Source organism: Eumetopias jubatus, unplaced genomic scaffold (assembly GCF_037043125.1).
Source record: "Eumetopias jubatus isolate StellerSeaLion01/CBP00866 unplaced genomic scaffold, mEumJub1_p1.0 scaffold_9, whole genome shotgun sequence".
Lineage (NCBI taxonomy): Eukaryota > Metazoa > Chordata > Mammalia > Carnivora > Otariidae > Eumetopias > Eumetopias jubatus.
In genome coordinates, this window is record NW_028274815.1 from 51,810,334 (window position 1) to 51,825,793 (window position 15,460).

General features: G+C 53.0%; 1 protein-coding gene across 15 annotated transcripts in view; it reads right to left on the reverse strand.

The window, feature by feature from the left end:
- The window catches only part of DYSF (dysferlin), a 205,166-nt gene extending 190,291 nt beyond the window's left edge, over positions 1-14,875 (reverse strand). For 8 of the 15 annotated variants that reach the window (XM_028116261.2, XM_028116257.2, XM_028116259.2 and 5 more), the window contains exon 1: positions 6,370-6,460. In XM_028116261.2, the coding sequence (XP_027972062.1) occupies positions 6,370-6,460 (91 nt within the window). Of the gene's footprint in view, positions 1-6,369; positions 6,461-14,787 lie in introns of those variants that run through there. The other 7 variants (XM_028116262.2, XM_028116258.2, XM_028116260.2 and 4 more) reach the window with 1 other exon arrangement.
- Positions 14,876-15,460: the final 585 nt, after the last annotated feature.

Here is a 15,460-nt window from a genome sequence, read left to right on the forward strand (position 1 = left end):
CCCAGCGCTCACGTCCTTGTATGGGGCCCCTCCACACTGACCTGAGCTGGCCCTGTGGCTCAAAGTAGGACCTGCAGTTTCTGCTTTCGTGCCTTTGGGAGCCCTGAGTGGCCACGTAAGAAGTCCAGCCACTCTACGGGAGGGATCACGCTAGAGGCTTTGTGAAGGGGGAAGGTCCCGAGGCTACACAGAGAGAAAGAGAAGCCCAAGAGTCCCAGCACCCCGGCTGGCGGGTAGCAGGAGTAAAGACGGTGACAGTCACAAGCTCTCATAAAAGTTCGAGAGGGTCTCAGAGAGGTATGTGTACACCCATATGCATAGCAGCATGACTCACAGTAGTTAAAATGGGTAGGCAGCCGAAATGTCCACTGACAGATACATGGACAAGCAAAATGTGGGGTACACATACAACAGAATATGATTCAGCCTTAAAAGGGAAGGGAGTTCTGACCAGACTACATCATGCATGAACCTCGAGGACATTACACTAAGTGAAAGTGGCCAGTTCCCAGAGACATAGGGAGTTATTTAACGGGTAGAGATTTCAGCTGCGGACGATGAAAGAGTTCTGGGGACGGATGGTGGTGATGGTTACATGATACTATGAATGTACTCAATACCACCGAAGTGTACACTTAAAGATGACTACGATGGCAAATTTTGTGTTATGTGTATTTTACCACATTTTCGTTAGAAGCCCAGGTGTGAGATGGTGAGGACACAGACTGTGGGTCTGGGGCACGCTGACCAGCCTGGGTGGGGAAGAGGGAAGGGAGGAGAGAGCAGAACATGTCTCAGGTTCTGACAGGGATGCAGGCGTGGCTGGTGGTGCCATTCACTTCAAGACGGAGCAGAGAGGAGAGGAGATGGGGTGTTCCGGACTCCCAGAGAGAGAGAAAGGTTGTTTCTGCCCACAAGTCAGGAGACAAGACCTACTGTAAGAAGTGTGCGGCACCTTAAGATCCTGCAGGCCTGGGACGCCTGGGTGGCTCAGTCGTTAAGCGTCTGCATTCGGCTCAGGTCATGATCCCAGGGTCCTGGGATCGAGCCCCCCATCGGGCTCCCTGCTCGGCGGGGAGTCGGCTTCTCCCTCTCCCACTCCCCCTGCTTGTGTTCCCTCTCTCGCTGTGTCTCTCTCTGTCAAATAAATAAATAAAATCTTAAGAAAAATAAAAAAGATCCTGCAGACAGCCTTGATTAACTCCACAAATATGGGCTGAGGGATTGCTCTGTTTGGGGCATTCTGTTGACACTTCATTAGAATAGCCACCGGACAAAGAATATGATAAAAATTCGAAGTATCAGCACAAAACTAAAAGGCAATGGCAACCGAAAGAGGAATATGTCCATGGCTTCTGCTGAAGGAAGGTCTGCTGTAATTCTCGGCACAGACACCCTGCAACAAAAAGGAGCGGGAGACTCTGATCCTTGCCCACCATCTGCACCCTGACTCAAGCCTGCACACCCCAAGAACTGGGCAACTGTCTCTCCCCCCGACATCCCCAGCAGAGTCCTGCTCTTCTCACTTCAAGAACCTCACCCTCCTGTTCTTCTCACCCTCACCCTAATATTCATCTTTCTAAATCCTAACTGAAACCACCCTTTCCAGGAAACAGCTAGCCAGGAAGGTGTGGTGGCAGCTGGATAGACCAGATGTGATGGAATCTACTCTGAGAGGGGTAGTCTTTAAAGATTTTATTTATTTATTTGACAGACAGAGAGACAGTGAGAGAGGGAACACAAGCAGGGGGAGTGGAAGAGGGAGAAGCAGGCTTCCCGCGGAGCAGGGAGCCCGATGCAGGGCTCGATCCCAGGACCCCGGGATCATAACCTGAGCCGAAGGCAGACACTTAACGACTGAGCCACCCAGGTGCCCCGAGAGGGGTAGTCTTTGAACTCAAAAGGCCAATTAGAACTGGGGAAGAGATTTGAAATATCTATGACAAAATGTTAACATCCTTAATATATAAAGAGCACAACTAATTAAGAAAAAGACAACCCCCCAAAAACGGCAAATTAAAAAGCAATTCAGTAAGAAATAAATGCAAGTAGATAATGACATTTGAAATATCACAAATACTACTTGAACCTAAGATATTGTTAAAGAAGATTGTTAAAGTATGATCATGTTTTATGTTAGCAGGATTATAGGAAAATAAACCTTCATACTCTGCAAATGAGAGGGTAAAGCTGGTACAGATTTTCAGGAAAGCAATTTGGGAAATGCAGCAAATCCTTACACACATCTTTAACCTGTGACACGGCAATGCCACTTTCAGTATTTACCCAAAGAAAATTGTTAAATATGCAGATAAAGACTTCATCACCAGGATATTTCTTACGGTGAGAGTATCACTTGAGCGATGGCCATAAGTATAAAAAATTTGATATAATCTAAGTATACATTAGTAGGGGATTGGTCCACTGAATTTGGGTGCAGCCATATATTAAAATACTATGCAGACATTTTAAAAGGTATGTAAAAGAATATATATCAACATAGAAAGATGCCCCTGGTTTATTGTTGAGTGAAAATGTAAATATTCAAACATTTGAAAAAAGGTATCTGGGATGGGATTATCTCTACGGAGGAAGGCAAGGAGTCTGGGACTTCTGGTGGAAGGGTGAGACTGGTCAGGTTCCAGTCCTTGTCCTGGGTAACATACATGGATAGCCCCCTCTTCATTTACTCATTAGAGCTGGTGTCTCAACCCTGGCACTGTGAACACTTGAGGCTGGATAATCCTTTGTTGTGGGTGTTGCAGGGCAGTCCTGTTCGCTGTTGATGTCTAGAGGCATTTCTGGCCCCCACCCACTAGACGCCCATAGCAGACCCCGACCCCTACCCCACCCAGTGGCAACACCCCAAAATGGCTGAGAGTCAGTGCAGTAAAGCATATATTTATATAGGGTGTACTTTACTCGGGTGTTAAATTTCACGACTAAAATTGTCTTTTTGAAAAAGAGAAAAAAAGAATCTTGGAGGAAATATATCAAACCGCTAAGTTAATTCGAAGTACCAGGATTTGGGGCCATTCTTTACTCTTTACATCATACCTTTCTGTAATAGACCCCTTTTCACATTGAGTACGTATTATGTTCACAAAAAAGAAAGTAGAATGTTATTTTCAATGCTTTAAAGTCACTTTCAATGTTTAAAAGGCCAGATTCAGAGGGTACAGTGCCCTGCAGCCCACCTTCCCTCTACAGGTGAGTCACATCTGCCCCTCAGGAGTGCTTTCACCTTCCGAGGGTTCTATAAGACCCCTCAGGCTCCTGCCCGAAGCCTCGAGATCCCCCAAGAGACAGAAGGGAGGGGAGGAGGGCTAAGAGGGAGGGGCCAACTAGAGAGACAGGGGGAGGAAGAGAGACCCCGACAGGTTGAGGGAAGGGAAGGAGCAGTAACGAGTCCATTTTCTCGCTGGTGAGCCTGGATGAAGCAGGTTCTGTAGAAATTCACCAAGCCAGCTCACAGGAGATCGCACCCTCAAAGAAATAAGATGTCTGAGCTCCAAGGGAAGGAGGATCTGGTTTTATTCTTGCATGGATCCCCAGCACCTCAAACAGCATTCAGCACATAGTAGGTGCTCAATAAATATTTGTTCGGTGAACTAAATGCATGAATGGAGGGACATAAATAATCACATTAGCTGGTGGAAAACGGGCAGGGCAGAAGAGAGGTACAGATGGTTAAATGCTATAGGAAATGAAGCTGCTCGTTCACGTAGATAATCGGTCAAAACTATCTGCCACAGCCCAGGTACTCATAGGAGTTCTAGTTAACTAGTTATTTAATTAATACAAGAACAGAGGAATGATAAGTATTCATTAATAGCCCCCACCCCGAACACTTGAGAGAGGGAATCCAGAAAGTGCCCTCGGAGTCCAGCTCCCAGAGCTCATAGTCTATTTTGGGAGGTGGGTCCTGAAATTACATCCGCGCCTGGAATGCCCTGGGACCAACTGCAGGGAAAGTGAGGCCGCCTGGGCACATGCATTTCGGGCTGCAGGTGGAAGCCAAGCACACAGCACAGGCTGGTTTCTCTGCAAGCAGGCCACAGCCCCTCCGTGCCAGGACGCGATGGGGCTCAAGACTTCTCGCCCCTGACTGCACATCTGAAACGTTGGAGAATTTTTAGAAACCCCTCCAGCGATTCAAGAGAGGAGGGCTAAGGAGGTTGGCCATGGTCTTTTTTAAAGCTCTCCCCAAGATTCTGATGTGCAGCCAGGGCTGAGCACCCCAGCTGAAATGATCCATAAGTTCTGGGTCTGATTCTAATGGCCTCTCTCCCTAACCATCAGCTCAGCCCCAGACTGCAGCATGAACAGCCTCTGGGGTGGGAGTGGAGGAAGGAATGGCATTAATTTCACATTTCACCAACTCTCACGTCAATTTCTCTCAAGGTGTGGTTCCAAAATGTTCTGCATGGAGTAGATGTGAAGTGCTGAGTCTCAGGTCACTTGGACCTGCTGGATCAGAAGCCAGGAATCTGTCTTGCAAGCACACTCTCCAGAGGATGCTCAGGCACAGGAATGTATGAGGACTATCACCCCGGACTGCATAAGGCTTCCAGGTACCTCTGAAGGATGGCCAGAGCCTGGGCCAGAAAGAACGCAAACACTGCAGAGCACAGAGCTCATGCTGCTCCTGAGGAGTCAGGCGCCTTGAGCGGGGATCTGAGCGCTGAGCACGGGCTGGCTGTGGTGAGTGCTCCAGCAGGCCGAGCAATGTGTTGTACATAGAGAGAGAAGAGACTAAGGAATGTCAGAGGAATCCTGAGTGCCTTCTCGGAGAAGGTGGCATTGCAGCCCAACCTTGAAAAACAACAGACTTTGAATGGTTGGAGATGTTACATTCCATGTGTTTCAGTTTTGCTAGGAGCTTATCAATTACCAAAAAATAATAAAGGGTGGGGAACGCAGACACTGGGTGGACAGCAGCTGCATGGGGTACCCGGGCCAGGGCAACAGCTAAGAGGGGTCTCAACAGATTTGGCCACCTTCCAGACTCAAGGGCATTGCTCACTCCAAGCACTCCCTGCCGTGTCCACTGACCTGGACACATATAACTTGTCCAGGTTTCCATTTCCTTATCTGCAGAATGGAGAGACTGGGAGCTACCACAAGACTATTCCAGAACCAGGGCAAGAGAGCTGTGAACAGATCCCAAAGCATCCAAGAGACCTAGGCTGCTGTAAGCCCCTGGTCTCAAGATCCTTACAGAACTTCTTTTCCCGCCAAGGGTGGACCCACAGTTTCTATAAGGGAATGAATGGCTTAGGCAGATGAGCTAGCGACCTTGTCATGAAGTGGCATTTCATAATAGGCACCCAGGACTGTCACCAGTTAATGCAAATAGCAATGTTTTCTAAAATGTTTTGACTCACACTTTTCAAAAGAGAGATAAAATGTAAATTGTCCCATTACAGAGAATAAAAGCAAGTAGTTCTCATTTTGCCAAATTGTGTCTACCATCTATGATCATTATTAACCTGGGGAGCTTGGGGACGAGATGGAGATCATGGGTCAGAGCTAAAGAGCCCCCTATTGCCCTCACTGTTTTCAAATCTCATGAAAACACCAGCCACTTTTCCCTCTACTTTTGACCATCCTTTGTGATGCACGTATTTTTTAATTCCACAAAACCACAGGATATGACTCCTGGTAAGAGAGAAACCCCTTCTCCGCTCCTTATGTATCATTCTTTGCAGCACTGGGCTCCTGACTCACAGCCATTGTTCCTTCTCTTAATTTTAACATATCCTTCCTCTTCCCTTTGCCCCTCCTGAGACACTTCCCCCCATGGGAATGTTTCCCTCAAAGAGGATGGGTTAGAGATGCCCGGTGAGAAGGGGAGTTTCGAGTCCTTTGTTGCTCCAGAGAGAGAGAGAGAGACCCTCCCTTGTCTAAGCACCTCATTTGAGACATGGCGGGTTCAATATGGCCAGTGTTCAATAAAGATGGGCGAATGAATGAGTGAATGAATGAAATCAAGACACAGTTTCAAAAACACACCATCTACACGCCCAGTTTCTAAGTGATCCTGATTCCTCCCTCTACTGTGCACCTATCTTTCTTTTCCCACTTCTATCCCCACTGCCCGGTAAGGGCTTGAACTTTATTACCTCTCGGTATAGGTCTTAAAAAAAGTAGTAACTGTTGACAAACTATGGCCCTTTCCGTTTTCCAAAATTTCAGAGCACTATGGTATTCATCACGCTCGGTTTCATCCTCCTCGTCCTCCCAGCAGGGCTGAGATTTCTGTCCCTGTGCCGTGGGGCTAGGGTTAGTGCCGGAGCGGTGGCCGCAGACCCGGCCGCGCGCGCCAAGAGTCGGGTGGCGCGGGCGCGGCGGCCACGGGGCTCTCACCTCGGAAAGTCAGGCTGGCGACCGGGTCACTGCGCCGGTCCTTCTTCACACTGGGGAGGTTGCTGGCCCTCACCAGCAGGCAGCACAGCATGGTTCGGGCGCGCAGGGGCGCGCAGGGGCGCGCGGGCAGGACGCGAGCGGGAGCGGGAGCAGAGGGCCCAGAAGCCAGCGAGCGAGCGCCCGGCTCCGCGGCGCCGGTGCCAGAGGGGAGCTGTCGCCTTCGCTGTGCTTCCGCGGAGAAGTCCCCGCGCCTGGCCGCGGCCGCGGGGAGGACACCGGACACCCGCTGGGCGGACCCTACCCCCCCCAACACCGACGGACCCCGCCCCGCCCCGCCCCGCCCTGCGGCTGGTGGGCAGGACCCGGCCGGGGTCAGAAGCGCGCGGGTTGGGGCGCCGGTCCCCCTCGGCGGCTCCCCGCCCGGGGCCGGGAACGGAAGCGCCGCTGACGTGGGGCGCACGGCTGGGCCAGGACGCGGCGACTCGGCGCCCGCCGCCCCGCTCGCCCGAGCCCCGAGCGCACCAGTGCGGACCTGGCGGGCGGCCGCGGCTCTGACCCCCGCTGCGCCCAGCCGGGTCCCGCACTCCCGGGGCGCTGCGACACTGGGGCGAAGGAGGAATGAGCGAAGGCCGGAGGAGGGGACATCCGGCCGCAGGAACGCGAGTGTCTGTCTGTGGCAAACGACTAGTTGGAGCAAGCGCTGGAGGAGCGTGCGGAGGGGCGATGCGACACGCTGCACCCTGAGCCCCATTACCTGCCCTCGGTGCTCAGGCGGCAGTTCTGGAAAGACTCCCGGGCCCGAGCCCTCGCGAACTCGCCTCTCAACTTCCCCAAGCAGTCTGGGGTCGTTGTCGTTCGTTGTCCGACAGAGACCGCGGAGGTCTCTGTCTAAAGGATACTGCGTTCTCTGGAGCACTCGGTCCCCTGCCACAATCCCGACAGCACCCTCCAGGCCCCGCACCCCCACAGGGGGAGGAATTGCGTTTAGCCTGGAGTGGAGACAGCCCCGAGCACGTTTTCCGTGTTCTGTCAGGCTCCTTTCCAGCTGATGGACTTCTGGACCACAGGAGCCTGGGCTTCTCCTCTCTATACCCCTACATCACCGGCACCTAGCACGGGGCAGGGCCCTGTCCCTTCTCCACCTCCGCACTAGTCCTTAGCCTAAACTCAACGATTAGTCATCATTTTGCTTTGTAACCTTTCGACTCGCTGTCCCCTCCCTTATTTAGAGGATCCAGCATTTTCATGCAGCTAAACCATGACCTGGTGAAACCCGACTCGGCCTACGCCACCCTAATGACTAGAGGTGTTGGAGAATCACACAGCTAACCTGTCCCCGACACTTGATCTTCATGACCCGTGACTCAGTGGTCAGGTGGACCCTTCCTGCTGCCCAGCAAGCAATCTTTCCACAATCTCTTTAGAAACCACCGTTTCATACGTTTCTCTCCCCAAACCTACAACATGCTATTGCCATCCTTACTCTGTTTGCTTCCTATTTAATGAGTAGAGAACTGCCCCCGGTTCCCAGCCTCCTAACCCCCATCAGCATCTGCGCCCAAAATCCTTTGCCTTCTCTCCCATTTTTATGAATGAAGCATCTATACTCCTAAGACCAGCTGGCCATGTGGGCACTAGACCCTACCCTTCTCATTCCTTCAGTGACAAGTCTGAGGCTGTCTTCTCCCCAAACTTAAAGGCTATACTTTTTCTCGCTGGCTGGGGACCTCGGCCTCCTGACTCTCCCACTCTCTCTGGGTGACCCCACCTATCCTCATAATGAGGTGGACACTTGCTTCCTCTCCAACATTCAGACCTCCTTCTACCTGCTCCAAGTAGATCCTGCTCTATCAGAGCCCATCTCCTCACAATAGCTATTGCTAATGTCCTGAGTCTTCTCCAGTAGGGACGGGCTTATCCTCTTGAGAATAAGGAAGCATGTGGATCCAGTTGCCCATGAGCTCTAGGATGGAGCAGATGCCAATGACAGCAGACCAGAGAGAAAAATGGGTCCAGGGTGACTGTGGAACTGTATGCTATATATGCTCAGAGCCCGCCATGTCTCTGGATCACGTCTCTGGATCATGCCGGGGCCCAGTACTCAATGGGAGTTCCTTCCCAAGGGGGCAAGTATTGGGAATGAAGATCACTTTAAGGCTGTTTATTATTAAAGTCTACTTGAGGCAAGACTTCACTTACTAGAAGCCTCAATCTTCCATGCTGATACCCCTGACTTCGGTAGCATCGGTGTACCCACAGCATCCAGATGCCTCCCCTGAGGCATTTCCTCTACTACCCTCTCCCGCCTGCGCCACGGCAGGGGCCTTCTAGCTGGTCACTTCTGGCCCATTATTGATCCTAAAACAAATATGATTAGGCTCAAAGGCCTCCCTTGTTCTTGGGATAGAGCCCAGACCCCTTACCTCCACCCGCTGGGAAAGACCACTCCACCCCTCGCTCGGAGTCCCCGCTTCAGTGGCTTCTCAGTTTGGGGAACATGCTGAGCTCTCTTCCAACTTGGGAGCTCTGCTGTCCCCTCTGCACACAAATGCCTTCCCCGCTCTCTTTCCAGAGCCACCCCCATTCATCCTTGGGCCTCAGCTTACAGATCGCTTCTCTGGGGAAGCCGTGTCTGACATCCTGGTCTAGATTGGGTCTAGACTGGGTCCATCTGGCAAACAATCGGACAGCCGCACTTTTCCTTCTTGGCACTCACAGCAATTGTAAGGAATCACTAGCTATAATCACCTGTTTGAGGTCTAGCTAGATGGCGGAGTCAATGAGGGGAAAGACCAAGGCTGTTTCAGTTGGCCAGGTGCTCCCTGTGCACATTAAGCGCCGGCTTGGGAAGCGGACCATGGACTTGGCTCCCCAGTGGCCCTTCGGTCCCATGATGAGGCTAAGCCGATGGTTCTCCAGGAGGGCAGTACTGCCCCCTGGGGGATTTCTGGATATGATGATTTGGGATATTTTTTTTTTTTTTTTTGCTGTCACAGTGATTCCAGGCTGTGTCCCTTCCCCCCAGCCCCCCAGCCCTGCCACCACCTCCTGCTCTGATCTGTCAGGGGCAGCACAGGAAATCTGTAGGGAGCATATCTAATATTTCCAGAGGAATATTCCAAGGGACTTGTACAAACATTTGGCTTGTGTCCAAGGAACAGGGGCTCCACACGTCTGCTCTGTAAACCAGAAAATCAGCAGCTGGTGGCCTGAGCCCGGGACACTTCCTGAGGCCTCTTTGCCATCCCCAATCTCCAGCCTCCCAGGCTGGCTTCCGTTCACTTCTCCCTGATGAGATGGCTGACTGTTCCTTGGAGACGCCCTAGCGCAGCCAAGGCCTAAAGGGGGCTTCCTCCCAAGGGGACTTGTATCAGGAAAGCAGTTCTCATGGACAGTATGCTGGGACCTCAACTTGTCCCCCTCCTTCTGTGTTCTCCCCTTCTTCCACGGAAATTTTGCATCATTTTACCTGGACACAGGGCCAGCCAAACAGAAAGGCTACATTTCCCAGCCTCCCTCACAGCTAGATACGGTCATGAGACCAAGTTAGGGTTATGGTTAGGGTTAGCTGGTGAGCCATCACCAACCATGTTGTCAAGGGGACCCCTGGGGATAGCAGAGCAATAAAACAGAAGGATCTGGGGTCCCGGACAGCCTTGTGGGTCAGAACCGTATGGGCCAGGACTCCCCACACATCAACCGTTAGGTGAGTGAGAGAGACTCTCGTGTTCACGGCATCTTTACTTAAGATGTGTTAACTGCAACAACATTTCAGGGCTGATAGAGGATAGGGGGAGCGCTCTCCAATTTGCCCCATCACCCCATCGGTGTAGTCAGGGATAGGTGCTTACTGAGAATCCCAAGTGAGAGGAGACTGCCTGTCTGTTGTCCCAAGAGCCCAGGACTAAATTCTCCAAGACAGAATAAAACACTGTGCTTCAGATGCTGTCACTGGTGTCCCCTGGGGATGCATCCGGCCTAGAGACTTATTATCTTTGAGCAACACAATGTTTTATAACAAAATCATACCTTAATTCAATGTTAGGAGATTTCTCATGCGAATCTGGATGGATAGCTTCTCCTGAAAACTCCGAGTACCTGGCACATGGGCTCCAAATCTCTGCCTGACACTGATTATCTGGCCCCGGTGACCAGGGCATGCACACTCTCAGCTCACCCTACTCACCACCACTCACCCGACATGCGCGTGCTTTTCCCTCTGGCTCCCACTGGCCTGGGAGTGTTTGACCCCTGCCCTCTTCTGTCACCTATTAGGGATCCTACCTCCCTGCCCCCGTGGGAGAAGAGGTGCTTCTTACACGGCCTCTTCTCGCTGCTGGAGTTGGGCCAGCTGGCCTCCTCTAGCTCGGGTCTCTGTTTTTACCAAGGCCTGATGAGGGGGTGACCAGGAAGCAAACAAACCTTGCCTCTCTGCTCAATGACATCAACCTTGAGAGGAATGCTCTGCCTGTGAGTTTATAGGACTCCTTTAGGGGCACATGTGCCAAAGCCCCAAAACTTCCAAGAGTATGACTGGTCCAAGGCATCCTTGTGCCCCTTCCCCTCACATTCATTGAAGAGTCTGTGTTCCATGGGTATCCCAATCCAAAGCTGGGATCAAAGGGGCACGTGTGTGTCCACCAAGGGTGTAGAAAGCACAGGGAGTAGTGACTCTGGCTACGGCCATGATGGTGGGACTACCTGGGATGACCCATCTTGCAGTGGGAAGAATCAGGCGGCCCTGGGCTTCCATCCCAGCCCCCACTTTGGTAGCTGTGTGCCCTGAAGCATGTGACATGGCCTTCCAGCTCCGAAGGGGCTGCTCCAGGAGGGTCAGCCAGAGGAGACAAGACCAGGGTCCCTTGAGGCAGAGGAGATGGCTGCTCGCCACTGAGCCCATTGTGCCCAGTCTGGAAGGACCGTAGCTGGACAAACAACTGATGAGTGGAATGACCAGGTAAAAGAGGTAGTGATAGTCTACTTGGGTGTGTGAAGTGATTTCTTAGTACCTGTACAATACATATCAACTATAATAATAATTAGAATAAATATATGCATAATCATATATAATAATAATTATATATAATTGAGTGCCAAGCAGTATTCAAAGAGATGGGGCTCCAGGGTGTGAGCAGACCTGGGTTCAAATCCTGCCCCTCCATTTTACTGCTTGTCTCTTGAAAATCAAAGCTAAGACCCAAAGGAGATCGTGAAGTGGTTAAAGACGGGGCTCCGCAGCCAGATCACATGCACTTGATTCCCAACTCCATGACTTACAAGTGTATAACTTAACCTCTTTGTGCCACAGTTTTCTCGTCTATAAAGTGGGGGTGATAATAGTTGCTATCATATACGGTTACGAGGAGGGTTAAATGTCTACATACAAGTGCCTGGTACAAATTATAGCTGGAACTTGAAATAGCTCATGGTAAATGAGTTCTATGTAGAACAGTGCCTAGCACCTAGTAAGCTGGGTATCAGTTAAATATGTCTCTTTCAAAGGGTTGTTGTGGGGTTTTAAAGAAACAGCATCAGAAAATGGCACATTGTTTGTGCTTAATGAATGCCCATTCTCTCTTCTTGGGATGAATACACATTTTTAAAATCAGAATCCCCCATGTTTTGGTCATTTGTCTTATAGTGCACTCCCTGCAGCCTTGTATTCCCCCCCCACTTTGACTCAGCCCCATGCTGGATACCCCAAACACTGCCCCCCACTCCCAGTTGCTGGCTCAGGTCCAGGTCGCCCTGGCTGTGGGAAGCACATGGTATGCTTTCCAAAGCACTTTCTTCTTCATGAGCCATGGGTGCTGAGAACAACAGAGGGCAGTGAAGAGGGAGGTGTGGTGAGGAGGGGAGGTACTTTGACCCCTGTGTGACCTTGGCCAGGCTCCTGCACTTCTCTGGGCCTATTTGCTCATCTCTCAGGGGGAATACTATCCCTGCCCTTTGGCCTCATAAAGCTGCTGTGAGCATGGAATGAATTTGTGCATGCACAGAGTGGGTGTCCTTATGGGATATTATATTCAGGCAGCCAAAGGATCACAACCTGATCACAACCACAAACCTAAGGGCCAGGGAAGGCCAGAGCCGGGCTCCCTGTGTAATCTTTCTGTGTAATCTCTTCTGTGTAATCATTCACCAATCTGGCCCTGGCTGAGAGGAGGCTGAGCAGGCCTGAATGCTGTGGGGAGGCCAAATTTGGACATGGGTTAAGAGCTTGGCCAGTGCCGGAGGTGGAATGTGTCCAGGGCTGGGGAAGGGAGGGACTGCATTCCCCGTGACTGCCTGGCAGTGACAGCCACGACTGACTGGGAGTGGGGGGCTCCAGCCAGCCCCCTCTGGGGAGCACTCACAGGCAGCACAGACAACTACTTCCTTTCTCCCTGGGGAAGTGGGAGCCCACCCAGAGAAGTCAGGCTGCAGGCAAAGGGCAAAAGTGCGGACTGACATCAGGGAGATGGGGGCAGGGGCTGTCACACCAGCCACACTCCTGTGGGCAAAGCACTTGAGGGGTTAGAAAGTGCTTCCCCATACATTATTCATTCTTTCCTTTCTCCTGCTAGGGTTCAGAGCCTGGCCTGGGTAGAGGGACTTCATAGCATGAAGCAAATCTGTGGGTATTGGGTGGGGGGGTTGGGAGATGGGGGTTGTGATCAGGGAAGGAAAATCTGGTTCAGACTGAATGGGCACCAGAGGAGACAAGAGCCCTGAGAACACAGGCAGGGTTACACAGTGCCCTACCCTCCTTCAGGTTCTTTTATGCACTGGACAGGTCTAGAGGGTGCCATTCACAAAGCCCGCTCAGCCCTTGGGCTAGGGCATTTCGCCGGGGAAGGGGTGCTGGGGCAAGAGGCAAATATTCAAAGCACAGGGTTTTCCCCTCCCTCCCAGGTGACACGACCCTCCTTCCCCTCAGCCAGGGGGATATTCACAGTGGGAATGGCGCTCCCCAGAGTTGAGACGAGGAGCCCAGGGCCCTCCGTGAGGCTGCTGGCCTGGCCTGCCCAGTGCCGAGGATGTAGTGGAAGTGTGGAGGCCCCCCATTCATGCCTTTGTCTTCCCCCTGGAAACACCTGGATAAAGTTCATTTCCGGAGGCAACTGTGGGAAACTGGTCGAGAACAGGTCAAAGCAGAATGTTAGCAGGAAAGCCCAGCTGGCGTGTCACCTCCCACTCCCCCCTCTGTCTCTCCTCTTGGCTCAGGCTGTTTCCCAGGCCACAGGGCCCCGAGAAACCCCAAATTTCACATCCAGGAGTGTGTGTGCCTATGTCCCTGGTAGAACACATCTGTGTGTGCTATTGTGGACACATGCCTTGGTTCTCTGAACCTCTACCCCTTGAAACACCGGGGATGTCACATGCGCTCCTGGGTGGATATGTGTCTGGGAGTACATGTGCACATGGGCGGCTGGGAACAGGAAGATCCAAGAGCTCGAAAACACAGCTCTGCTGAATGGCCAGGGACCAGTCATTGCTACGATTTCTGGGGGCCTGGCATGAAGCCAGGTCTTTGAAGAGAAGGAAAGTGACAAGTCATGGAGACAAAGAGCAAACCCACTGGGCTGGTGGGGAGTGGACTCTCATACTCTGGTCCTTCTCCCCCAGTATGGCTCCAAACCCAAAGACCCAGCTGGGTAGACCACAGCTGTGACTTGGCCCTGCGGGGGTTCCAGGTAAATAGACCGGTGCTGGCCCTCACCTCCTGGAGCAAAAGTCCACTCATGACCATAGGAAAACTGTACTGTGGGAGGTCCCAATGGGATAGGGGAGCAGGCTCCTTTGTTCGAGGATGATGAAGATAGCACTTCCCAGATACCACTCCCCTACAAGTTCCCTCTGGTGGGGAGGGGAGGGGAGAGGAGAGGGGGAACGTTCCTGGAGGTTGGTGCTGGTGTCAGCTGTGCCAGCTACTAAATTTCTTCCATCCTGTGCCCAAAGCAGGAGTAGGACCTCGGCGCCTCTGCCCCCAGTGGCCGGGGCCTGCCAACCCAGCGTGTGATAGAGAGCTGGGGCCTAGGAGAGCCGCCAGGCCCAGGCCCGGGGAGAGAGCTGGGCTATACATAGGCCTGAGACCCAGCCCTCCGGGATGCCTGCAGTACAGTGTGGAAAGACCTCTTTTAAGAGGTCCAGAAGAGTGAGAGGAGAGATGCTGGCCCCGGCCTCCCCGCCCATAGCTCCAACCTGGACTCAGCTTCCAGGCCCCAGAGCAGTGCAGTTCAGCCACCTCTCTCCTTGCCTGTTTCCCTCTGGGTCGTCCCTTTCCGAGTATGCGGGTCTCTGCGACACCCAAAGTCAGTCTGGCCCGGGTCGTGGAGTCTCTTCTCTCCCACCCCGGAGCTCTGTGTGTGGAGGTCCAGGAGTCCCCTTCTCCGACCCGCACCCTCCCCGCCCTGCGGAGATGCCGGCCCCTCCTACCTGCAAACACCGCAGAGCAGTAGGCATCGCTGATGTCGGTGTCCGGGGTGTGGACATTCTCGGCATAGAGGATGAAGACCCTCAGCATGACTGGCACGAGTTAGGGCCCCGTGCGCCCAGGGCGCGCGGAGAGGGCTAGGGAAGGTCGGGGAGGAGCGAGTCTCCTCAATGGAGAAGGCTGGACGAGGGAAGCCGGCTGGGATCACTGGCTCCTGGCTCAGATCTTCTGCTGTTGAAGAGAAACAGGCCAGCCCCGGGCTGCTCCAGTGGGCTGCACTCGGTCCCCGCCCCAGCCGCGTTTACCCAGCGTGTCAGCAGGCGCTCAGAACACAGGGGCTTCTGCTCATCTTCCACCCCCGCCGCCCTACCCGGGCTCGGCTGAGCTGTAATTCAATGCTCCGGCCGCAGACTCTCCCAATGACAAGGCGTTTTGCACCTGGCCGGCGAACGCCGGACCGGGCGGCGGCCGCGATGGCGGGGGGCTGGCCCAGGGCTCCGGACGCCCAGCGCAGTCCAGATCTCGCTCCCGACAGGAGAAAGGCTCAGTCCCTCCCCCGACCTTCCACCCACCCCGGCCGCGTGCCTCGCCAAGCCGGTCACCTCCTCCCGCCGCGAGGATTCGAGCACTCTCGGTCGGAGTCAGGCGTCTGCCGGCTGCTCTGAGGACCAGGTG